The 25,808-nt window shown below is 48.1% G+C and overlaps 1 protein-coding gene across 1 annotated transcript in view; it reads right to left on the reverse strand.

The window, feature by feature from the left end:
* The window catches only part of VPS39 (VPS39 subunit of HOPS complex), a 341,156-nt gene that overhangs the window by 268,721 nt on the left and 46,627 nt on the right, over positions 1-25,808 (reverse strand). Inside the window, exons 4-5 of the mRNA XM_085627090.1 lie at positions 11,451-11,493; positions 347-441 (exon numbers count right to left, since the gene is read on the reverse strand). Coding sequence (XP_085483216.1) covers positions 347-441; positions 11,451-11,493 — 138 coding nt within the window. The remainder of the gene's footprint in view (positions 1-346; positions 442-11,450; positions 11,494-25,808) is intronic.

Consider the following 25,808-nt stretch of genomic DNA (forward strand, 5'->3'; position numbering starts at 1 on the left):
TCTTGAAACAACACATTAAAGCTGCATTCACATTGTGTCATGTCGCAAATGTTGCTATTGCAAGTCCGATACCTAATAAAAATGTTTTTTTTTTTTTTAAACTGCATTCACAAATCACAACATGCCTTCAAATACTATATTTGGGGAAAACGTATAATGATCACACTGGATTTACCATAAACTGCTTCACATTATAAAATCCCAAACAAATTACAGAGTGTAGACTGAACACTTTACTACATATATGAAAAGTACATTATTATAGTACCTGCACAGTTACAAGGGTCTTCAAACCTACTCAAGCGAAGGAGAAGCTAAAGAACATTGCAATCTTTCTCATACTTGCCTGTAGGTCACATGCCAGCAAAGATGCTCCCTTTGCTTTGGTCACTATGGTTATTTGTTGAAATGTCAGCAGGTCATGGACATGCACATTACTGTCTGAGGTAAAGAAACAAACAAAACACTGTATTTAGTAGGGGCGTTTGACAAAGTGGGGATGCACCTATGATTGGAAAAGTGTAGTTTAGGTTTCATCAGAAGGTTTTACTCAACAAAGCTACACACAATTACTGCTGAAGCGAGGTTCTGAATATTCAGTACCAAGACTGCAGAGGCAGAACTGCTGACTAAATGCATTGAAGCAAGTGTCACTGTGTATCCTATGTAAAACAAGGATGCTGTGTTGTCCATGAGTATCATAACCACTTTGGCCAGAACCCTGGCAGTGAGGCTTTTCCGGTCATGACAAATGTTTTAGCACCAGCTTATTCACGTGAAAATATAGATACTTTAACCAAAAGACCGATGTCTACATTAACCAGAAAACAGCTTTGAGACAATTATATGGCTTATAGTCAGAGGATTACTATAGAACAGTAGAAAATTATTAAAACAACAAATGAATGTTTACTGTCAACCTATGTGAGCTACCAGAATGTAAAATCACACCTGTATTTTTTAATTAGAACAGAACACTTTCATATTCAAACTTTGTAAGAGTGATAAGCAACATAACAGTGACAATATCGGACTATCCATTTAAAAAAAAATATATATATATATATATATATATATATATATATATATATATATATATATATATATATATATATATATATATATATATATATATATATATATATATATATATATATATATATATATATATATATATATATATATATATATATATATATATACTCCCTAGTACCTGCCAGATGACTTCAGCCAATCGCAGTGAGACAAGCTGGTTTAAAAGGTGGACAGTTGCGAGCATTCATGATTTGAAGGCATTTGAAAAAGTTTTATTACGAAACGCGTCATGCCCTGAATAGCCGAATAAAGCTGCTGGACCTGCTGTGCTTAGGCTCGTTCTTCTTCCCGCTGAAGAGAACTTGGTTTTGGAATATATATATATATATATATATATATATATATATTTTTTTTTTTTTTTAATATCTTTTAATACTTTTATATAGCACAAACTTGACCCGAAGGTATCAGAGCGCTTTACATAAGCACCATTTGCGTTACACAAGGACATTCATTTTTGTTAGACACAGGGAAATTAAGTGATTTGCACAGAATTACAGGATGTTGAGCGTCATTGCCAGGACACAAACCCGGTTCCCCAATTTAGTGATCGTCCGCCCGAGCCGTTAGGCTACATCCTCTACCCATCATTATGTATTTAATACATTTTTGCATGAATATATAAAACCTATTTAGTCTTTATTATCGGTGCACTGAAACATATTTTATGTTTGAGAGATTAAATGATCCATATAAACTGCATGAAGCACTCAGATCATCCTCTCATCTTAAGTATCAATCCTAAAAACATTAGGAGTGGTTGGCAGCCCCAACATCAAACTGAGATAAGTCCGCCATTGGGGGCAATCATCATCATCTGAAAGAGAGAAAGAAAAAGAGAGAAAGCGAGAGAGAAAGAAAAAGAGAGAAAGCGAGAGAGAAAGAAAAGGAGAGAAAGCGAGAGAGAAAGAAAAAGAGAGAAAGCGAGAGAGAAAGCGAGAGAGAAAGCGAGAGAGAAAGCGAGAGAGAAAGCGAGAGACAAAAGAAAGAGAAAGAAAAGAGAAAAGGAAGATTGAACCACTATCAATTTCAGTGTTCTGCCAGGTAAAGCTGAAGGAGTGAACGTGAAACCATTCAAGGGGAAATTACACAAGGCTTAGAACCAGTGGAACCACGAGGATGTCATGTAAGGTGTTCGCTTTTACATACATTATGCTCTGAACAAGAAAGGCCCTTGTAAGTCTGGAGTCTGCAATGGCTCTTATGAGCTAAATTTTGTTTGTATGAGAAATAATTTTGCATAATTCAAGGTTAGTATCTTGTTTATTCTGATATTATGCCAGAATGTATGTGCTAAGTTTCAAATTGGAACTTTACCAGCTAAAAAGGGCCTGGACAAGTATAGAAGTTAATTTTTTGGATCGTTAGGTAGGCCACCTCCAGGAAAACAAGTTTGAAGACTTATGAAACTGCATTCTGTGGATGTTTAATGCTGAAACAACTAATGAATTGGAGATATTGTCCTTGAACACAATTTACCAAGATGTGAACGTATGCATCCTGTAGGTCCACCGAGTCATAGTGTTCTACAATTAATAAAATCAGTAGCAAAAGTTATCCACACTCTTGTCATGAGCCCCTGGAGGGGTCTTTGCCAGCCCGTTTCTATTCAATGTCCATATTGGCCGAACGTGCTTTCAAGACTGTATGACTTTAAGTGGCAAGATGTATGGGTCAGAACTCCACAAGGTTAAACTTTAACAACTGAAGTTCTCATCCTAAGCTGCACCTCTTCTTTATAGTCTGTTTCCTGATGGCCCAACTCTATGGGTCGCACTGCATAACTTCTAAAGACAGTGAGGAAATTGGATTTAGCAGCGCACTCTCATGTAAGCTCAAACTCAGTAATCCAACCTCTTTTGCTTTTGTTGCCTCAAAAGTATGAAGAAAATACTTGTGCCCATTACATTTCTGCAAAACAGTAATTTAGGCAGTTGTGTCTTCCTTAATCATCACAAATGCTAGCCTTTTTTATTTCTGAAGGAAGAGAAACTAATTAAGATAATAGAGATCGCATGTGGTAAAAACCACTGATTTTTCCATTCTGAGATAAAAAGTAGGAGTGGAGGCCTTGACCTTTCAAAGGCAAAGATCTAGATCTGTTCTTCAAAGAAGAGACATCTGAACTTCAATTAGTAGTTTTAGATATGCGCAATGAGAGAAGCTAGTCTTTACAGAAGAGGCTGGGGCAGTTGCAAGTATAGCTACCTCAATCAAAGCCGTTCTACAATTAAAAGGGGAAGTTCCATTGGTCTCGTTGACAGGACTGATCAGTGGAGAGAACACATAATGAACCACTGACAAGGCCAAGTGGCGAGCTGCTGGAGCGGACTAGGCTGGAGTCAAAGTGTCATCTGCCTCCTCAATAAAATATCAAATTATTTTTCACTTATTGCAAGGCAGGAGTGAGAGGGAAATAGCAGTCTATAAGAGAATGTACCTTATCCACTTGCTAATAGTGTTTATGCTGTCCTTTAGAGACTATAACTACTCCTGGATTAAACCTCTCTGTCAGCAGATGGGGTGGAAGGCAGAGAACATGCCTGCGGTGGGAGAATCTTCCACAGCACGTCATCTAATGATAACATATAGAGACCAAAGAGCTTAAGTGGTCACATAGAGAGCAGCTTGTCAAAATGGAAAGCAGGGTTTTTGCCCGTGGACACTGTGCCTCATCCATTATGGGAACCTCCATCTATTCTTTAAACAAGAGGAACCAGGAGTTTTTTTTATCCAGGTCCTGCACACGTACTCCCAAATGTAAACTGATAAAGCAAACTGGTGTGCAGTTCCTAAGTGTGGGTGGCAATATTCAGGTCTTCAATTAAGTGCCCTCACACACCCCGGGGGATGCAGAGCAGGGGAAGGAACACGGCTAGTTACCACGCTGTTCTTTGACTGTGAGCAACGAGGCGCTCTGAAAAGCTCCCGTCAGCCTAGACCTACTAATCAAGGGGCCATAAAGCACTAGGTCAATCGGACCTGGTGTCCACAGACAAAGCTGGTCACTACTCCATTGTGTCAATACCAGAACCAGCATTGCAGTAGTGTCAGAATTGAAAAAGTCTCTATTTTTTACACTTTGTCCTGATGAATTGCCACCAGACCCGTTAGGGGCTATCCAAGGCAAGAAAAAAGTTGATCTTTCACACCACACATGCCCTTTAGAACCATTGCATCCAGTTAGGGATATCTATTGTTAGCTAGGTTAGTGCACCCCTGCAATAAAATTTAGACTATAGGGCAGCCCTAACCTATTTTAACACCACCTTGCACTCACTGCACTACCTAGGTCAAACAGCCACATGCACTTTACGGCTTCATGAACAAAAGAACTCCACTAAAGAGCCCCTTCACAAGTGCCCGTCGGGCATTGCAGCGCCGACCCACGGAGGAGCTAAGCCCAATAATGAAGCATGACATCCCTCGGGGTGTGTGAGGGCACTTTATCAAAGACCTGAATATTCCCATCTATTGCCACGTTTGCCAGCTTGTTGCTGACCATTGAAACAGGTGTGAAGAATATGCTGAACCTCCAACAGGGATTGATCAAAGCATAGGACAAGCTGGGTATCATAAGCATAGACGACTACACTCGTGCCAAAATCAAAATCTAACATTAGCCCTGGTGAATACCTACAGATGTTTCAAGTAAAATAATTTGCACAAAAACATTATCGAAGAATACTGTGACACTACAAGAGACTGGTATTCTTACCAGTGATTTTACCTTCCTTTGTAAGTTATTTAAACTAGCATTTGAAGTGTAATTGTTAAGTAGGAGAAGGGAGGTCCAAAGGTGGGTGTTGCCTCGGTAGCACATTAGACATTGAGAAGCAAGGGACGAGAGCAGGTTTACAAGACCTAAAGAACAAGTTACTTACCTTCGGTAATGCTTTTTCTGGTGGATACAGTATCTGCCTGTGGATTCCTCACCTTGTGAATATCCCCTGCGCCAGCATTCCACGGAACTTTTCTTCCCCAGCATTCCACGTCGACGTGGGCGACGTCATAATACACCGGCTCCGCTCGCGACTCCGATCGACGTCACCGGAGCCATAAGAAGCCCACGTCGGCGTGATGACGTCAGTTCCACCCATTTTTTCCCCGTGCCTTCGAGGCGAACAGGTGGACTAACGACAGACTCAAAGTATACACAGTATACAATACACCAACACATATGCATAGCATACAAAGGAAAAGAATGCTAAATAAACAAGCATTTCCTACAAAAGCACAACAGAGCATAAAAACATATCAACAAGACCCATTTCATGGTATACAAAGGTGGACAACGGGGAGGCGGGTGGGTCAGTGAGGAATCCACAGGCAGATACTGTATAGATATAGATTCCCACAGCAGTCCCCACTCCCGGAGGAGGGTGTCCACCTTCCTATACCAGAAAGTCTTGTAATACAGAGCGCGCGAAGTGGCCCTCCCTCCTCATCTCAGAGTCCAAGCAATAATGCTTTGCGAAAGTATGGAGGGAGGCCAAAGTCGCGGCCTTACAAATATCTGCCACAGGAACACCCCGGGCCAAAGCAGATGTAGATGACTTAGCTCTAGTTGAATGAGCTCGAATGCCCTCAGGAGGAGTCTTACCAGCCAGGGCGTAGCAGATCTTGATGGCAAGGATGATCCATCTTGACAGCGTGCGCTTGTGCACCGCCTTCCCCTTAGAACGACCAATGTAGCCAACAAAGAGCTGGTCATCAAGGCGAAAGTCCTTGGTTCTATCCAGATAAAAACTGACAGCCCTCTTCGGGTCCAAACGATGGAGTCTTTCCTCCTCTTTGGAAGGGTGAGGAGGAGGGTAGAAAACAGGGAGAGTAATGGACTGCCCCAAATGAAATGGAGTGACTACCTTTGGCAGGAAAGCAGCCCTGGTCCTGAGAACCATCCTTTCAGCATGTAAGGTAAGAAAAGGAGGTTTGGAACTAAGAGCTTGAAGCTCACTCACCCTCCTTGCCGAGGTTATGGCTACAAGAAAAACCACCTTAAATGATAACAGCCTCAAAGGACAAGTATGAAGAGGCTCAAAAGGGGACCCCATTAGAAAGGTTAAAACAAGATTAAGGACCCACTGAGGCATTACAAATGGAGTAGGAGAAAACATGTTTGTAAGGCCCTTGATGAACCTCAGAACAACCGGAGATTTAAAAAGTGAAGGTTGATCTGGGAGGCACAGAAAAGCCGATAAGGCCGAAAGGTAGCCCTTGACCGTGGCCACAGCAAAGCCCTGCTGAGCCAAGGAAAGAGCAAACTGGAGCACATTGGAAAGATGGGCTTTTAAAGGGTCAATGGATCTCTCTCCACACCACTTTACAAACTTACACCACCTGTAGGAGTAAATGGACTTGGTGGAGTGTCGCCTGGCCGATAAAATAACGTTCACCACATCAGGTGGGAGAGAGAATGAACTCAGGTTGCCCCGTTCAATCTCCAGGCATGAAGGTGTAAGCTCTGGAGGTGGGGGTGTAGAACCTGCCCCTCCGACTGCGAGAGGAGGTCTGCCCTCAGAGGGAGACGGAGCGGAGGGCACGAGGCGAGGTGGAGAAGATCTGTGTACCACACCCTTCTTGGCCAATCTGGGGCGATCAATATAACTTGGGCCCGGTCTTGGCGAATCTTCCTCAGAACCCGAGGAATCAAGGGTATGGGAGGAAACGCGTAAAGGAGTCGAGAGCCCCAACTCAACTGAAACGCGTCCCCCAACGCTCCCTGCATCGGATACTGGAGACTGCAGAATGACGGGCAGTGCGCGTTCTCGAAAGTGGCAAACAGATCCACCCGAGGAGTTCCCCACATCCGAAAGACGTGACGAACCACCTCCGGATGGAGCCTCCACTCGTGGTCGGCGGAGAACTGCCGACTGAGACTGTCCGCACGTACGTTCAGCACCCCGGCCAGATGATTTGCCATCAGACAAATCTGATGGTCCTGAGCCCAGGACCATAAACGCAGGGCCTCTCTGCACAGACAAAGAGACCCTACTCCTCCCTGTTTGTTGACATACCACATCGCGGTCGTGTTGTCTGTCAGGACTTGGATCGACTGACCGCGAAGGGAAGGGAGGAAGGCCTTGAGCGCCAAACGAATCGCCCGCAATTCCAAAAGGTTGATATGAAACAACCTTTCCTCTGGAGACCAAAGACCCTTGATCTCCAGATCCCCCAGATGAGCACCCCACCCTAGGGTGGATGCATCCGTTATCACTGTGGCCACCGATGGAGGCAGATGGCTTTCCTTGCGACAGATTGCCCTCTACGCTCCACCATGAAAGATCCGCTGCAGCTTCTCCGGAGATCCTGATCGACTCCCCGAGATCCCCGTTGTGCTGATACCACTGCCTGCGGAGGCACCACTGGAGCGCCCTCATGTGCCAGCGTGCATGGTTGACCAACATAATGCAGGAGGCAAACAGACCGAGCAGGCGAAGCACCTTCAGAACTGGAACAACCGCTCCATTGTGGAATAAAGGGACCATCTCCTGAATGTCGAGAATCCTTTGAGGAGGAGGGAATGCTCGACACACAGTAGTGTCCAGTACTGCCCCTATAAACAGGTTGCGTTGAGAGGGCACCAGGTGAGATTTGGGCACATTGATCGAAAAACCCAAGTCGAATAACAGCTGAGATGTCACCTGCAGATGACGCTGCACCATCTCTGGGGACTCTGCCTTCAGAAGCCAGTCGTCCAGGTAAGGGAAAACCGGGACACCTGACCTCCTGAGATGAGCAGCCACCACCGCCATCACCTTGGTGAAGACTCGAGGTGCGGTAGTAAGACCAAACGGGAGAACCGCAAATTGGTAGTGTTGCGACCCAACCGTAAACCGGAGATACTTCTTGTGCGACTTCAGGATTGGGACATGGAAGTACGCGTCCTGCAAGTCGAGCGACACCATCCAGTCTCCTTGCTGCAACGCTTGAAGAACCTGCGCAAGGGTCAGCATCTCGAACTTCTCCTGTTTCAGGTAAAAGTTCAAGATTATGAGGTCCAGTATCGGACGCAATCTGCCGTCCTTTTTGGGAATCAGGAAATACCGGGAGTAGCATCCCTGACCCCTTTCCTGCTCCGGAACCACCTCTATTGCACCCTTCTGAAGCAAGGCTAGAACTTCCTTCTGCAGGAGAAGCAGGTGGTCCTCCGAACAATAACCTTGGCAAGGAGGGTAAGGGGGAGGAAACTCCCGAAAGGGAAGGGCGTACCCAGTCTCCACGAGGTTCAAAACCCAAAAGGTCTGATGTAACCGATTTCCAACCCCGTAGAAAGTAGGACACCCGACCCCCCACAGGACTTACATGACCCAGGATGGGGGATCTAGGGCTGCTTCCCTGAGGCCTCATTGGGAGCAGAGGAGGAGGAGGAAGAAGAGGGGTTGCGACCAGAACCTCTCCGACCCCTTTATCTCCCTCTATAGGACATAGAGGGGATTCTGCTGCTGCTGCTGCTGGGGCTGCCGGAAAGAGCGAAAAGACGATCGCCCAAAACCCCTAAATTTCCGAAAGGTCGAACCCTTTGGCGGCACTTGCAGACCCAAGGATTTTGCAGTCAATCGGCTGTCCTTAAAACGCTGAAGGGCAGAGTCCGCCTTCTCCCCAAACAGCTTCTGACCATCAAATGGAAGATCGACCAGAGTAGCCTGAACATCCGTCGAGAAACCAGAGTTACGGAGCCAAGCCTGCCTTCTTACAGCAACAGACGACCCCATGATCCTTGCCACGGAGTCCGCAGTATCCAACCCTGACTGGATAACTTGCCTGGCAGCCGCCTGAGTGTCAGCTATAACCTCCATGAAGGATGACTTATCCCCTTCAGGCAACTTAGGGGCCAAGGACTTAATGGAATCCATAAGAGCGTGCACGTAACGCCCCAGCAGGCATGTAGCATTAGTGGATTTCAACGCCATGCTTCCTGTCGAAAAGGTCTTTTTGGCCGCCTGATCAGCTTTTTTGGATTCCCTGTCAGCTGGAGACTGAGGAAAGGCACCGGAAGCATGCTTGGAGCAAGAAGCCTGCACAACCAAACTGTCCGGGGACGGATGAGAGGATAAAAAGTCAGGGTCCCCTGGAGCAACCTTGTACCTCCTTGCCACCTGTCTACACACTGCAGGAGAAGAAAGGGGCTTCTTCCACACCTCTAAAACCGGCTCCAATATGGCCTCATTGAAAGGTAGCAAAGGCTCCGATGTCGCAGTTGGAGAATGTAACACTTCTGTGAGTAGGTTGGACTTATACTCCACAGAAGGCAGCTGTAAATCCAGAAGCTCTGCTGCTTTCTTTATCACCACGTGATAGGGAGCCAACTCATGAGGAGGAGAAGACCTGGCAGATGCATGTTCCCACTCTGGGGTCGTATCCAGCCCACTGGCTTCCTCAATGCCCTCGAATTCGTCCGAAGAAGAATCGACCTCGCCTTCTTCCACCTCTCGATATCTTCTTTCCTCCAACACCCTCTGGACTTCCCTCCTCGACCGGATTCGGGGAACCGACGTCGGCGACGTCGTACGAGGCGTCGGAGGAACCAGAGGAACCGGCATCGACGGCGCCAGACACGGCGCAGATGGAGTCAGCCTCGACGTCGATGGAGCCAGTCTCGGCGTCGAAGGAGGCTCCGAAGCTTGCCGAACCTTCCGAGGTCGAATCGGATCCCCAGAAGGCGCCGGAAACTGCCAAGAAGGCGCCATCGGCATAAAGGGCATAAAGGGGGCCTGAGCATACTGCTGTGGCACCCCCATTGTAAAGGCCATCGGACCCACGGGACCAGCTGGTGCTCCGGATGGGTAGGCCGCCCTATTAAAAATGCCATACATAGCATTCAAGAAATTAGCCGAATCCGTACCTGGGGCCGGGAACTGAGGCAAAGGAACCTCTTGTGGGGCCTCCGGCACCGGCTCCGCAATATCCTCCACTGGAGCCTCCGAATCTTCAGGTACTGGAACCGACTCTTCCTGCTCCTCATGCATAGAAGCATCCGACTCCACACGAACCGGAGTCGACGTCTTAGACGGAGCCGAAGACCTCGTCGGAGACTGAATCGGAGTCTGCTTCCTCGAAGGAGAACCTTCCAGTGACCTCGAAGGAGAAGGAGACAAACCTCTGCTCCGACGTCGATGAGACGACGCCGACCTCGATTTCTTGGACTTCGAGGATCGACGTCGAGAGTGTTTACTCTTCTTATGGTGTTTCTTCGACCTCGACGACTTGGAAGTCGATGACTCCCTCTTCGATCTCTCCTTCTTCCTCCCTCTTTTCTCTTCACCAATCTTCTTCATAAAGAGTTTGGTCTTCCTTTCCTTGAGTGCCTTCGGGTTCATGCTTTTACAGCATCCGCACTCCTCCATATCATGCTCCGAGGAAAGGCACCATAAACAATTCTGGTGTGGATCCGTTATCGACATCAGGCCTCCACACTCCCTACAGGGCTTAAAGCCCGACTTCCTAGTCGAAGACATAGCCGAATAAACCGATATACACGACCAAACTACAAAGTAGCACTGGAGAAAAACCGTTGCGCGTCGAAGGCGCGGAAAAAAGGGAACTGACGTCATCACGCCGACGTGGGCTTCTTATGGCTCCGGTGACGTCGATCGGAGTCGCGAGCGGAGCCGGTGTATTATGACGTCGCCCACGTCGACGTGGAATGCTGGGGAAGAAAAGTTCCGTGGAATGCTGGCGCAGGGGATATTCACAAGGTGAGGAATCCACTGGCAGATGTATCCATCAGAACATACATTATTTAAAAAGGACACAACACAATGGGCGCACACAAGGAGCACCCATGGACCAACTTTTCTTTCTTTAGACAGTCCACACTAGATTTTGTAATAAGCGTCTGGAAACAGATTGCCCCACAATCTACATTATTTTAATATGCAGCCTTGCATCATTGGTTGCCTAAGCGGGAGAGAAACAGTAAGAAATGTAAAAAGTGCACACAGTAGAAAATTGAGCAAGAGGGAAGCATGTGTCAGTCTTTACCAAACAGCAGAATAAAAGGTAACACATGAAAGTGCAACCCACATGGCAAAGGAGACTTGGATGCACATTTATGAGTGGCGCTGGGAACATTCCTAATTTTCACAGCATTGAAAAGATGTTTTGGGCCCTTCCGCAGGCAGTAGGGTATCCACAGATTTAAAGTTGACAGTCAACGCATGGAAGTATGCATGACCGAAGAATACTGGAGAGCAAGGGAGAGAGCAAAAGACATGCAGAAACAGAGAAAACCAATGAAAGCAGGGGTAAGTAAGGGAGGAGGAAACCTCCTAGCTACATTTCCAGTGCCTGAAATGACTTGCAATAACATTTTACAGATGTCTTTAGGACAAAGATCACTTAAACATACTCACCAAGTAAACTGACCAGAATTTTAAAATTTGGAACAACGTGAATCTGAAACAATAAAAAAAAATGGTACAGTTAATATAGAAACTTCCTGTTATGGAGAGAGATGGAGGGGAGGGGGGCGGGGAGAGGAAGAGGCACACAGAGAAGCACACGACACCTAGGTCAAGACAGGACAGGGCAAATGCATCAAACAGGCGCTAATGTACTTTATCCCCATCGCCTTTTGCTCTTTCTTTCAAATATTCTAGTTCCCTTGCCCATCTTTCTACTTTCTTTTCTTAGAAAGGGTGGCAGTGTTGTTCTCCTGAAACAGTCTTTTATAAAACTTACAACTACCCTCTCTTTCTCCAGCAGCTTCCCACTGCCCTTTTTCTACTTATCAGATCCCCTTTCACTGCTTTCTTCATAGCCTGCTTCCTTTTGTTTCAGACTCCCATTTATCACTAAATGATGTTCTTAACCATTTGATTCGGACTACATGTAAATGATTCACACTACTTAATCACAAAGACCTAAAGAAGGAACATGATGAGTGTATTGAGGAATAGATTCAAAACAGAGAAATGCATTATAATCAAAGAGCTGATTGCCGGTAACTTTATAAGTATATACACACCCACTATAAGAAATGTTTCTCTGATCAACAAAAACGTTTTTTTAAAGAATCGGTTTGAATTAGAAAATTTGGCAAAATGAGGCATAAGCAAGGTCACAAAGATGGAAATGATGCAGGCAAGTAGTATCCATTGAAAACCTTTTAGTTGAGTTTTTAAATCTGGATGAATATATTCAGGTGGATTTCAAGAGTTATGAAATAGGTATCAAACAGCAAGTAGAGATCCTAACTTTCAGGGCTGAAAGTTGACAAGCCTGGGGAATAGGTAAAGCAAGGTATGAGAGATAAGATTAGATTACAGTATCATAACTGGTGCATCAATGTAGTGCTTTTAGGAGAAGCGATGATTATTCAACTTTTGATTTACTCAGTGAGATATAGAAAAGTTATAAAGCATGTCCATTAACCATTTGAGAGGGAAGGTGCACTTCATGACAAGTTCTTTCGAGGCCAACTACAAGTTCCCACTTGTTTTGAGAATTCAAAATATTGCTGAGCAGGTCAGTTCAGAACATTTGGCTATGAGATGGTTCCAATCCTATGATGTCGCAAGCATCGAATTTAGGTTTTAGCCACTACACTGACATTAGATAAGTCCTAGATGTGACCTAGGTCGGTCAACATTTGGAAGAAAGATGTGCAAAGGTTAGCACACATGAGGAATTTGTAATGTAACTGGTGCTCATGTAAAGCACTCTGGTCTACTTTGCGCTATATAAAACAAAACAAAAAAAAAGTTCACATCGGACCATACTAATTTGCGTGGACTCAAATGCATCCAAACCCCAGTTAGTTACAAGGGTTGCGAATACCTGGCCCATCTATTAATGTCTGCAGAAGGATCTCTACAACACGACCTACATCGCATACAAGGTATTACATATGGGGACCAAAAAATCCCTGGTGAATTATATTACCATCTCTGGACAATGCAGTGTCATAGGCAGGAAGGTATCTTTATACCTCAAGATCTCAAAGTACAAGACAAGATTCAGCATGCAGGGCGCTGTCTCAGGTCATGTAACAAATATTTTTAACTCCTTTTATAATTTAAAAAAAAAAACCTGTACGCTTGGCTGCTCCTTTTCAACAATCAACACTAATCTTAGGAATTATCCACAGTCACCTGCGGTTTCAGTTGATGGTAAAAGGGAAATTGCTACCAATTGTAAATAGCTTTGCATGCATTCTACATGTAACTGTTATAATAACTTTCATTACCTCTGTGCAATTCGTAAATCTCCCCTTGTGCATGCGAATTCACTGACTGCTGTAACGTTTTTCTGTGAGATTGTTGGAAATACTCCACTCCCACACCGGTAAGGGTTGGTGGTAACGGGGTACTTCCAGGACATACAGTGGTAGCTTGGCTCGAGTGGTCAGGAATCAGGCACCGTGCTAAGCATACGACATACCCATACAATAACCATGCGTGCATCCGTTCCAAAAACGACTCTACACCGTAAAAATTATGAAAATATCTTTCTTTATCTTCTTTTTCTCTTAGTTGCTGATTAGATAAATAATAACACAATCACAATATACAAGCTTTTTAAATAGTGCAGGTCAAATAAATACTGGCTTAATGATTCAATAAATAGGGGTGATCATAAATAATAAAGGCATAAATATAAGTGCAATACATACAGGCAATTAAATATTCTGAGGCAATAAATACTGCAAACCAATAAATATTGTGCATCAATAAATACTGTGGACCAATAAATACAGTGAAGCAATAAATAGGTTAAATACAATAAATACAGTGCCCCCAATAAATAATTAAAAGCTGACAGTGACACTCATAGAATCAGATCACATTTGAGATTACTATGGGCTAATTTGGCCCAGGCACAGCTTGTGGGGATGTGGAAGGATTGAGGGTGTCTACTCCCTGGCTTGGACAAGGCTGAGGCCTAAACTGAGGTAGATCAAGGGGGGGAATACCAGAGACCTGGCTCTCTCACTCTACACAACCCCTCTAAATTAGTCTCAGCTCACCCCTGGCACAGTCCAGCTGGTTCCAGCACCTCTCTAACCCCTAGAGTAGTCTCTTAGGATTCCACAGGGCCTTTGGCGCCCTCTATTCCACTTACTGCCCTTTTTCTGAAGTTCCGACGCTGTTGGAGTCGTGTCGACGCCGTGAGGCGGTTCCGGTTCGATGTCGGCGGCCTCGGCACAATGTCAGTTCTTGACGACGCCGGTAGGCGGTTCCGGTTCGATGTCGGCGGCCTCGGCTCGATCTCGACCTCCGATTCGATGGCGTCGGGCAGTCTTGACTCGATGTCGACTTCGGGCGGCTCCGGTCCGATGGCGACCTCAGCTTCGATGACGTCGGCCGGCCTTGGCTCGATGTCGACTTCCGGCGACTCCGGAGTGCGATCCTCACTCCCGACCTCCGGTGCTCCTCTCCTCAGGTTTCCGGCGACTCCGGAGTGCGACCTCCACTCCCCCGTCGACGCCGCTCACTCGACCTCGGGTGACTTCCTCCTCGACCTCTGGTACTTCTCCGACCTCCGTCGGCGCCCTCTCTCGATCTCTGGCGGCTCCGGGTACGACGTCTGCTTTTCCAGTCAGCGCCGCTTCTCCACCTCGGGCTCCAGGTCTCCAGGCTACTCGACGTCAGACTCCAGGGAAACCAGTATCCAGGTCAGGATCTTGCTGTTCTTGGATTCTAAGGCCTGTTCCTGCTGTCCAGGTCCTTAAGATGGTTTTTCTTGCTTCTTCCCACACAGGGCTCCAGGCTGGGCTCAGTCAGTAGGGACTAGTATCAAGGGTGGGTTTATGGACCCCACTCCAGGCACAAGTTTCCACCCCTGCTGCCTCACTCCTTCCTCCTTCAGGTTTCTGCTGCTCACTCTTCACCAGTCAGGTGCCAACTGCCAGCTCCAACTGCCAACTCTCTGTCTTAGCTTCCCAACATTCTAAACCGCCTCCAACTGTCACAGGGTTCTGGAATGTTCTGGAAGGTGCTGGTAGGTTCCAGTGGATGCTGGTGATGTCACAGGTGGCCACCATTTTGTGCTCCAGGCCCTCAGACAGAAGTTCCAGGGGTAGATTAAATGGCTCCCTGAATCTGCAGCAACACTAAAAAGTCTGGTGGTTCCCAAAAAGGAAAAATTCTAACAGGGTTTGAGGCAAAAGTGGGACAAAATAAATAATGATGAGGAGGGACCACCCAAAGGGCTGACAGGTCTAACACGCGTCCCCCCCAGCTGAAAGTGGGGAGAGCTACCCAACCCCTTGGGAGTTCTCATCACTAAGGCGGAAATACCTTGAGAGACCGTCTGCATTGGCGTGGTCCACTCCAGGCCGATGTTCCACCTGAAAGTCCATTCCCTGTAGGGAAATAGACCACCTCAACAACTTGGGATTCTCCCCCTTCATCTGCATCAGCCAACGGAGGGGTCTGTGGTCGGTCTGAACCAGGAAGTGCGAGCCAAACAGGTATGGCCGCAACTTCTTCAGAGCCCATACCACTGCAAAGGCTTCACGCTCTATTGCACTCCACTTCTGTTCCCTGGGAAGTAGTCTCCGGGATAGGAAGACCACGGGTTGATCCAGACCCTCTTCATTGAGTTGCGATAACACTGCCCCAATGCCATGTTTTGATGCATCTGTCTGGACAATGAACTCCTTGGAAAAGTCTGGGGCCCTTAAGACTGGGGCCTCGCACATGGCTTTCTTCAATCTCACAAAGGCCTGCTGACAAGCCTCCGTCCAGACTACCCGTCGAGGTTGTTTCTTGGACGTGAGCTCCGTGAGGGGGGCTACGATGGTACCGTACCCCTTCACGAAGCGGCGGTAATATCCCGTGAGGCCCAGAAAAGCTCGGACCTCAGTCTGTGTCTTGGGGGGTTCCCAGGCCATGATGGCCTCGATCTTCGCCTGGAGGGTTTGCACCGCTCCCCTACCCACCAAGTGTCCAAGGTACACTACCGACCCCTGCCCGATCTGGCACTTGCTGGCCTTGATCGTTAACCCAGCTTGTCTCAGGGCCTGGAGAACAGCTTGCAGGTGACGCAAGTGATCCTCCCAGCTGTTACTGAAGACGGCTATGTCATCCAGATAAGCAGCAGAGAAACTCTCCATTCCGGTGAGGATCTGGTTTACCAGGCGCTGAAACGTGGCAGGTGCCTTCTTGAGCCCAAAGGGCATCACACAGAACTGGTAGTGGCCATTGGGCGTGGAGAAGGCTGACCTTTCCCTTGCTCCATCAGTCAAAGAGATCTGCCAGTACCCAGAAGTAAGGTCAAAGGTACTTAGATATTGGGCAGCTCCCAGCCGGTAAATCAATTCATCCGCCCTAGGGATCGGATGAGCATCAGTTTTGGTCACTGAATTCAGTCCCCGGTAGTCCACACAGAACCTCAGTTCCGGTTGGGCACCCGGTGGTGCAGCTTTTGGTACTAGTACCACCGGACTGGACCAGGGGCTGCTAGAAGGTTCGATCACTCCTAGCTCCAGCATCTTAGTGACTTCACTATGAATGCTGGCCTTCACCTTGTCTGACATCCGGTAGATCTTGAACTTCACAGGTGGGCTGTCTCCTGTGTCCACGTCATGGACGCACAGGTGAGTCCTACCCGGGACAAGGGAGAACAACGAAGAGTACTGCCCCAGGACCTGGCGACAGTCCTCCTGCTGTTCAGGAGTTAGAGATGGGGAGAGAATCACTCCCTCCACCGACCCATCCTTTTCTTGAGACGCAAACAGATCGGGGAGAGGCTCGCTTTCCACGTCCTCTCCTCCGTCAGTCACCATCATCAAGATGACTTCGGGCCTCTCGTGGTGGGGTTTGAGGCGGTTGGCATGCAGCACCCGCAGGGGCTGACGAGGGGTCTTCAGGTCCACCAAGTAGGTAGCCTTACCCTTCTTCTCCAACACCTCAAAGGGTCCTGACCAGCGATCCTGGAGGGCACTAAGCTCTCCTGGTTCGATCACCCACACCTTCTGGCCAGGCTCCAACTCCACCGGGTGAGCATTGTGGTCATACCACGCCTTCATCACTGCTTGGCTGGCTTCCAAGTTGTCAGAAGCTTGCTTCCACAACTTAGCCATTTGGCTCCGGAAGGCCAGCATGTAGCTCACCACATCCTGGGAAAGCTTTCTGGGAGTTCTTTCCCATCCGTCTCTCACCAGGTTGAGAGGTCCACGTACAGGGTGCCCATACAGAAGCTCGAAGGGGCTGAAGCCCACTCCCTTCTGTGGCACTTCCCTGTAGGAAAAGAGTAAACAGGGCAGGAGGACGTCCCATTTCCTCCGCAGGCTTTCAGGCAGACTTCTGATCATGCCCTTCAAGGTTTTGTTAAACCTCTCCACCAGACCATTGGTCTGGGGGTGGTAAGGAGTTGTGAACCGGTAGGTCACTCCACACTCCTTCCACATGGCCCGCATGTACGCTGACATGAAGTTGGTCCCCCTGTCGGACACAACTTCCTTGGGAAAACCCACTCGGGTAAAGATTCCCATCAGGGCCCTAGCCACAACAGGTGCTGTTATGGTCCTCAGAGGTATTGCCTCTGGGTACCGTGTGGCATGATCCACCAGGACCAGGATAAACCGGTGACCAGCTGACGTTGGCGGATCTAACGGACCCACAATGTCGATGCCCACCCTTTCAAAGGGGGTGCTAACGACAGGAAGTGGTTCCAGGGGAGCTTTCAGCTTCACCCCTGTTTTCCCACTGGCTTGGCAAGACACACATGTCCGGCAGTAGGTATCGGACGACACTTTCATCTGAGGCCAATAAAAGTGTGGGACAAGACGGGCGAAGGTCTTGTCTTGCCCCAGGTGTCCTGCCAATGGGATCTCGTGAGCCAACTCCAGAAGGAAGGCTCGATAACGTTGAGGGACTACCAAGGCTCGTGACGATCCGTGTAGGGGTGCCTTGGGTTCACTGTAGAGGAGCCCATCCTCCCAGTAAACACTGTAGTTCCCTTCAGCGTTCCCTGCTGCCTGGGCTTCGGCCTGTCGCCTCAGCCCCTCAAGGGTAGGGCACTCCCTCTGGCCCTGGCAGAATTCCTCCCTGGACGGGCCTCCCTCCACGTGCCACTCGGCCGGGATGGGTAGGTCCTCCAGTTTGGTAACATCCCCCACCGCAGACTCCTGGTCCACCACCTCCGGTGGCCTATCCGTCCTACGGGGTGCGGACGCCGAGGCAGGCTCCTCCTGTCCTCGGTTCTTCCCTTGACTGGCAGCTGGCTGGGCCATTGTTCCAGGCTCCAGCCGAAACGAACTCCCTCTTCGGGTAGTCGCGGACCTTGTGCTCACACAGGCCCAATCAGGTGTACCCAGCATCTCAGTGTGAGTCCGGTATTCCACCTCCTTCCAAGCGTTGTGCTCCATGTCATTCCCCAGCAGACAATCGACTGGCACGGCAGGGCTTACGGCAACTTGAAGTGAATCTGCAACTCCCCCCCATTCAAAGGGAACCTCGGCCACTGGATAGTGGCCTGTTCTGCCGTCAGCCATCGCGGCTGGGTGGAGTACATCGGGAATTACCTGCTCTGGAGACACCAGTTGGCTACGCACCATAGTCATACTGGCTCCTGTGTCTCTCAGAGCCTCCCCTCTTTGGCCGTTGATGGTGACCCACTGCCCATACTTTACGGTATTTGCGGGCACCTGGATCTTAGGAACCATCTCCCGTTCTCCCAGGGACACTAAAGTGACACCCGCCCACTCCCTTCCCTTAGTTAAGGGCATCTCCTCCCCGAGCACTGCACTAGCTACTCCGGGGGTCTTTCCTCCAATGGGAGGGGGTGGTCGTTTCAGGCACTTCGGATCTCCTTTATAGTGTCCAACGCCACCGCACTCGTAGCAATGGACAACCCTTGGCTGCTGACTCTGGCCAGGATTAGGGTTTCTGGGTGGGTTAGCCCTAGGGGTGAATCCTGTTCGCTTCCCTTGGAAGTTATTTTGGGGGCCTTTGGAGAAGTCCTTTTTCTTTTCCCCCCCTCTTTCTTCTGGGGGGCGCCCTGTCCGGCCTTTTGAGTATCCCCTCCAGTCCCCCTTGTGGACACCCGGGTACTAGCCCAAATGTCCGCTTCCTCAGCAAGCTTCCGGGGACTGGTCAGCTTGCTATCCACCAGGTGTTGACGCAGTTCAGGGAAACATTCTCAAGCAGGTGTTCCTTCAGTACTAGGTCAAACAACCCCTCGTAGTTCCTCACTTCACTGCCCTGAATCCAACCCTCTAGTGCCTTCTTTGCATAGTCCAGGAAGTCCACCCAATTCTGTGTGCCCAGTTTGTGACTACCCCTGAACTTCTGTCTGTACTTTTCGGGTGTTAGTACAAACTTTCTTATGAGCGCCAGTTTCATGGTGGGGTAGTGGGTCTGATCATCCTCTTCGAGGGCCAATAAAGCATCCCTACCAGCTGGAGGCATGTACTTGTACAATCCCCCTCCCCAGTACTTCTCTGGAACCCCATGGGCCCTTAACGAGACCTCATAGGCCGCTAGCCACTTGGCGATATCGTCACCCGCCCCATAGCTAGCTACTATGTCCTTTGGCAGGTAGGGTTTGGGTTCCCTGGTGTACTCTCGTTCTTCGCTGCCACCGTTAGGTACAGGGTGTGCCCCGATTCTCAGGATCTGAAGATCTATCTCTTTCAGCCTTATCTCATGAGCCATCCTCTGTTCCTCTTTCTCTTTCTCCAGCCTTGCTAAGTCCCATGTGAGCTGCCTTTTCTCCCTCCGGTCTGTTAACTCCACTTCAGACAAGCCACCGCTAGAGGCACTGCTGCCCTTCCTGGAAAGTGTCCTGGGCCCCGCTGACAGGTTCCCCACCTCCGGTTGGTACAAACCAGCTCCCTCACTGTCGGGCTCTCTATCCCTGTCCTCCTCCTCAGCCTTGCTTTCTCGGCGTGCCTCCCCCCAAGCCCTTAAGCTGGTTTGGAGTGCACCCTTCTTTGCTCCTGGGGGACAATACACCCCCTCCCGCTGGCAAAACTCCCTGAGTTGGGCCACAGTGTACGTTTGTAAATTCTCCAGTACAAACTCCATCTTGCCCACTCAGGTCAGAGGACAGTTATTTGCAGTAACAATGCAGGGGGGTACCTTTAATAATACCTCCTCCCATCACCAGAGTAAATTTGGAAAAAACAAAAACCCACAATTAGGAAGGCCGCTTTGAGAAAACTCCCGGTGTAGGCCTATGGACTACCCACAGTTATTGTTGAGTATACGTAGGCACAGCTCTATCCCACCACTGAACACCAATTAATGTTGGAAATACTCCACTCCCACACCGGTAAGGGTTGGTGGTAACGGGGTACTTCCAGGACATACAGTGGTAGCTTGGCTCGAGTGGTCAGGAATCAGGCACCGTGCTAAGCATACGACATACCCATACAATAACCATGCGTGCATCCGTTCCAAAAACGACTCTACACCGTAAAAATTATGAAAATATCTTTCTTTATCTTCTTTTTCTCTTAGTTGCTGATTAGATAAATAATAACACAATCACAATATACAAGCTTTTTAAATAGTGCAGGTCAAATAAATACTGGCTTAATGATTCAATAAATAGGGGTGATCATAAATAATAAAGGCATAAATATAAGTGCAATACATACAGGCAATTAAATATTCTGAGGCAATAAATACTGCAAACCAATAAATATTGTGCATCAATAAATACTGTGGACCAATAAATACAGTGAAGCAATAAATAGGTTAAATACAATAAATACAGTGCCCCTAATAAATAATTAAAAGCTGACAGTGACACTCCTAGAATCAGATCACATTTGAGATTACTATGGGCTAATTTGGCCCAGGCACAGCTTGTGGGGATGTGGAAGGCTTGAGGGTGTCTACTCCCTGGCTTGGACAAGGCTGAGGCCTAAACTGAGGTAGATCAAGGGGGGAATACCAGAGACCTGGATCTCTCACTCTACACAACCCCTCTAAATTAGTCTCAGCTCACCCCTGGCACAGTCCAGCTGGTTCCAGCACCTCTCTAACCCCTAGAGTAGTCTCTTAGGATTCCACAGGGCCTTTGGCGCCCTCTATTCCACTTACTGCCCTTTTTCTGAAGTTCTGACGCTGCTGGAGTCGTGTCGACGCCGTGAGGCGGTTCCGGTTCGATGTCGGCGGCCTCGGCACAATGTCAGTTCTTGACGACGCCGGTAGGCGGTTCCGGTTCGATGTCGGCGGCCTCGGCTCGATCTCGACCTCCGATTCGATGGCGTCGGGCAGTCTTGACTCGATGTCGACTTCGGGCGGCTCCGGTCCGATGGCGACCTCAGCTTCGATGACGTCGGCCGGCCTTGGCTCGATGTCGACTTCCGGCGACTCCGGAGTGCGATCCTCACTCCCGACCTCCGGTGCTCCTCTCCTCAGGTTTCCGGCGACTCCGGAGTGCGACCTCCACTCCCCCGTCGACGCCGCTCACTCGACCTCGGGTGACTTCCTCCTCGACCTCTGGTACTTCTCCGACCTCCGTCGGCGCCCTCTCTCGATCTCTGGGGGCTCCGGGTATGACGTCTGCTTTTCCAGTCAGCGCCGCTTCTCCACCTCGTGCTCCAGGTCTCCAGGCTACTCGACGTCAGACTCCAGGGAAACCAGTATCCAGGTCAGGATCTTGCTGTTCTTGGATTCTAAGGCCTGTTCCTGCTGTCCAGGTCCTTAAGATGGTTTTTCTTGCTTCTTCCCACACAGGGCTCCAGGCTGGGCTCAGTCAGTAGGGACTAGTATCAAGGGTGGGTTTATGGACCCCACTCCAGGCACAAGTTTCCACCCCTGCTGCCTCACTCCTTCCTCCTTCAGGTTTCTGCTGCTCACTCTTCACCAGTCAGGTGCCAACTGCCAGCTCCAACTGCCAACTCTCTGTCTTAGCTTCCCAACATTCTAAACCGCCTCCAACTGTCACAGGGTTCTGGAATGTTCTGGAAGGTGCTGGTAGGTTCCAGTGGATGCTGGTGATGTCACAGGTGGCCACCATTTTGTGCTCCAGGCCCTCAGACAGAAGTTCCAGGGGTAGATAAAATGGCTCCCTGAATCTGCAGCAACACTAAAAAGTCTGGTGGTTCCCAAAAAGGAAAAATTCTAACAGGGTTTGAGGCAAAAGTGGGACAAAATAAATAATGATGAGGAGGGACCACCCAAAGGGCTGACAGGTCTAACAGAGATGTTAAGCGCTCTGCCACCCTTTTGAGGGTCAGGAATATACTATACAAAAATAAATAAGGAACCCACCATTCTACAAGCTTCTTAAGAATGCAGACCATGATTAAGTCATGGGCAACAGTTCTAGTAATGCAACCCAAATGACCCCAAACCAACTCCCGTTCCCCCCCCCCCCCAAAAAGAAACACACACAAAAATCCCACAAATAACATGAAAACTAATTTAAACATTCGCTCTACTTTAAGGATGTAATGAAACTCCTAGTTTGCTAGTGTGTAATTATATGAAACATTCTGAACAATTTGCTTTAACCAAAAGTTTGCATTCTCTGACTTCCTTTAAAATTGAATAACTAACGCAAGGGCATAATAAGCATTTCAGGAGTTGGGTGAATCACTTGTTTACTAAATTGATGCCACAAAGGTAGCTTAGACGAAAGATAAACATTGTTTTTGCCGGACTGTGGGATGAACATCCTCCCAAAATATTGATTACTGTTTTACTGCACGATCCCACAGCAACTAATAGACAGTTTTTTCCTTATGACTGAAAGGAACAAACATAGCTTTTGGGTCAGTTGGTTTGTTCTGAAAAATGGGTACTAGGCACCAATATGTACTGTGGAAATTGAGGCCAACTGTGTGAGAATAGTTAAAAATCAATTGGATCTAGGTCCTGAACAGATGTCACTTAGGAACTAGCTAGTACTGTAGTGAAAACAGGGTTCTGCCTGCACACATTGCTATGTTAGCATAAGCGTTTTAGAAGTTAAACTCCATCTTGTCACTTTCCCGCTTTTGCACACGATACTAAAGGTAAGGCAAATGCTACTTACCAGTATGCATCTGTTCTTGGCATGTAGAGCTGCAGATCTATACACTGTGCATAGATCGCCATCTGGTGTTGGGCCCGGATGTTTGCAGTTGTTTTTCCTCTTGGAAAGTCTTTGGAAGTCACGAGGTATGTGACTCCTCCTTTGGATCGTATTGCGCATGGGCTTCGGCTCCATCCTCAGATTGTTTTTCGCCAGCAGGGAAATGATGGAGCGTAGTAATAAACAGTGAAGATGCCCATGTGTGTTGTATCTAAATAAGATAAACTGGAACAGATAAGGTAGCCGGGGAGGCGGGTGGGCGTGTGTAGATCTGCAGCTCTACATGCCAAGAACAGATGCATACTGGTAAGTAGCATTTGCCGTTCGAGGCATATGAGCTGCAGATTACACACTGTGCATAGATTGTATAGCAGTACCCATCGCTAGCGGCGACCACCAGTATCTGTTGCAGTGGTTTGAAACAATGTTTTGAGTACAGCCTGGCCCACACTATCTTGTTGCTTAGTTTGCACATCTACACAATAGTGTTTAGTGAAAGTGTGCGGTGTTGACCATGTAGCTGCTTTGCAGATATCATCTAAGGGGATGTTCCCTAAGAATGCCATGGAAGCCCCTATCTTACGTGTAGAGTGGGCTTTAGGGGGAACAGATAGCGTTTGTTTTGCTTTGTGGTAGCAAATCTGAATGCATTTGACAATCCACCTAGCTATCCCAGATTTGGAGATGGGATTGCCTTTATGTGGTGGTGAGAAGGAAACGCACAGTTGTTTGGCCTTTACGAAAGGGTTGTGTTCTTTCGATGCAGTAGAGTAAGGCTCATTTGACATCTAATGTGTGGAGAGCTCTTTCTGCAACAGTCTGTGGTTGCGAGAAGAATACGGGTAGTTCCACAGACTGGTTTAGGTGAAAGGGAGAAATGACTTTAGGGAGGAATTTTGGATTAGTACGGAGAACAACCTTGTTATGGTGCAATTGCAGAAAAGGTTCTTGAATGGTGAGTGCTTGTATCTCACTGACCCTTCTGAGGGAAGTGATGGCTACAAGAAAAGCAGTGTTCAATGTTAGGAATTGAAGTTCTCATGTGTGTAGAGGTTCAAAGGGAGGCCCCATTAGTCTAGTGAGAACGATGTTTAGGTTCCACACAGGTGAGGGTGGCACTCTGGGGGGAATTATTCTTTTGAGGCCTTCCATGAAGGCTTTTATGGCAGGTACTCTAAAGAGTGATAGATGTTGCCTGTGATAGATGTTGCCTGTTTTGTAGATAAGCTTCTGGCTGCAAGGTGCAGTCTAATAGACGTGTAGGCTAGATTGCATCTTTGTAGGTATAGTAAATCGCCTATGATGTGTTGAATGGACACATCTAGGGGATTGAAGTTATTGTTGTGACAATAGACCACAAAACGTTTCCATTTGGCTGCGTAGCAAGCTCTAGTGGTAGGTCGCCTAGCCTCTCTGACGTTCATACAGCCAGGAGGAAGATTCAGATCTCCGAATTCTAGGATTTCAGGAGCCAGATCGCAAGGTTGAGCTGAGCTGGGTCCGGGTGCCTGATCTCTCCATGGTTCTGGGTTAAGAGGTGTGGAGAGAGGTGTAACTTTTGGTGCGGTACTACAGATAGTTCCAGCAGTGTGGTGTACCATGGTTATCTGGCCCAAGTTGGAGCTACTAGGATGAGAGTGAGGGAGTGTTGTAGTTTGCGCACCATTAAGGGAATGAGTGGGAGAGGCGGAAAAGCGTACGCAAATCTGCCTGACCAGTTCATCCATATCGCATTGCCTTTGGACAATGGGTGTGGATATCTGGCGGCGAAGCTTGGGCATTTGGCGTTTGTGGGTGGCGAAGAGGTCTATCTGTGGATGCCCCCACATTTGAAAGTACGGGTGAAGAACTTGTGGATGGTGTTCCCACTCGTGAATTTGTTGGGTTTGTCTGCTCAGCAGATCTGCCATAGTGTTTTGGACTCCTGGGACATGTTGGGCTAGGAGGAAGATTTGTTGGGGTATGGCCCATCACCATATGCTCTGTGCTAGCTGAGAGAGCTGCAGAGAGTGTAGGCCGCCTTGTTTTTGTATATAGTACATGGCTGTCATGTTGTTGGTGCGGACTAAGACGGCCTTGCCTGAGACATGCGTTTGAAAAGCCTTTAGGGCTAAGAATATGGCTAGTAACTCCAGATGGTTGATGTGGAGTAACTTTTGTTGAGGTGTCCACCTGCCCTGCATGGTGTGATGTAGTAGGTGAGCTCCCCAGCCGGAGAGCGATGCGTCCGCTGTTAGTACTATCTGAGGAACTGGATCCAGGAACGGTCGCCCTTTGGAAAAGTTTTTGGTGGTCCACCACTACAGAGAGCGATAGGCACGAACGTTTACCAACACCAGATCTGTCAATTGACCCTGGGCCTGGTTCCATTGGCACGTTAAGCACTCTTGGAGAGGACGCATCTGGAGTCTTGCGTGAGGTACTATGAATATGCAAGAGACCATCATTCCTATAAGTTGCATGAACACTCGAGCTGGAAGAGAGTGTTCTGGCTGAAATTTGGCACGGAGAGCCTGAATGCTTGCTATCCTGGCAGGACTGGGGTAGGCTAGCGCTTTTGCGGTGTCTATGGTGGCACCGAGGTATTGCTTTACGTGGGTTGGTTGCAGATGGGACTTCATGTGATTTACTGTGAAGCCCAGGTCGTGAAGTAGTTGGATAGTGGCGTGAGTGTGTTGTACACACTGGTTGTAGGAGTTGGCTTTTATGAGCCAGTCGTCTAGGTATGGGAA

This window comes from Triturus cristatus, chromosome 9 (genome assembly GCF_964204655.1).
Source record: "Triturus cristatus chromosome 9, aTriCri1.1, whole genome shotgun sequence".
In the NCBI taxonomy this organism is placed as follows: domain Eukaryota; kingdom Metazoa; phylum Chordata; class Amphibia; order Caudata; family Salamandridae; genus Triturus; species Triturus cristatus.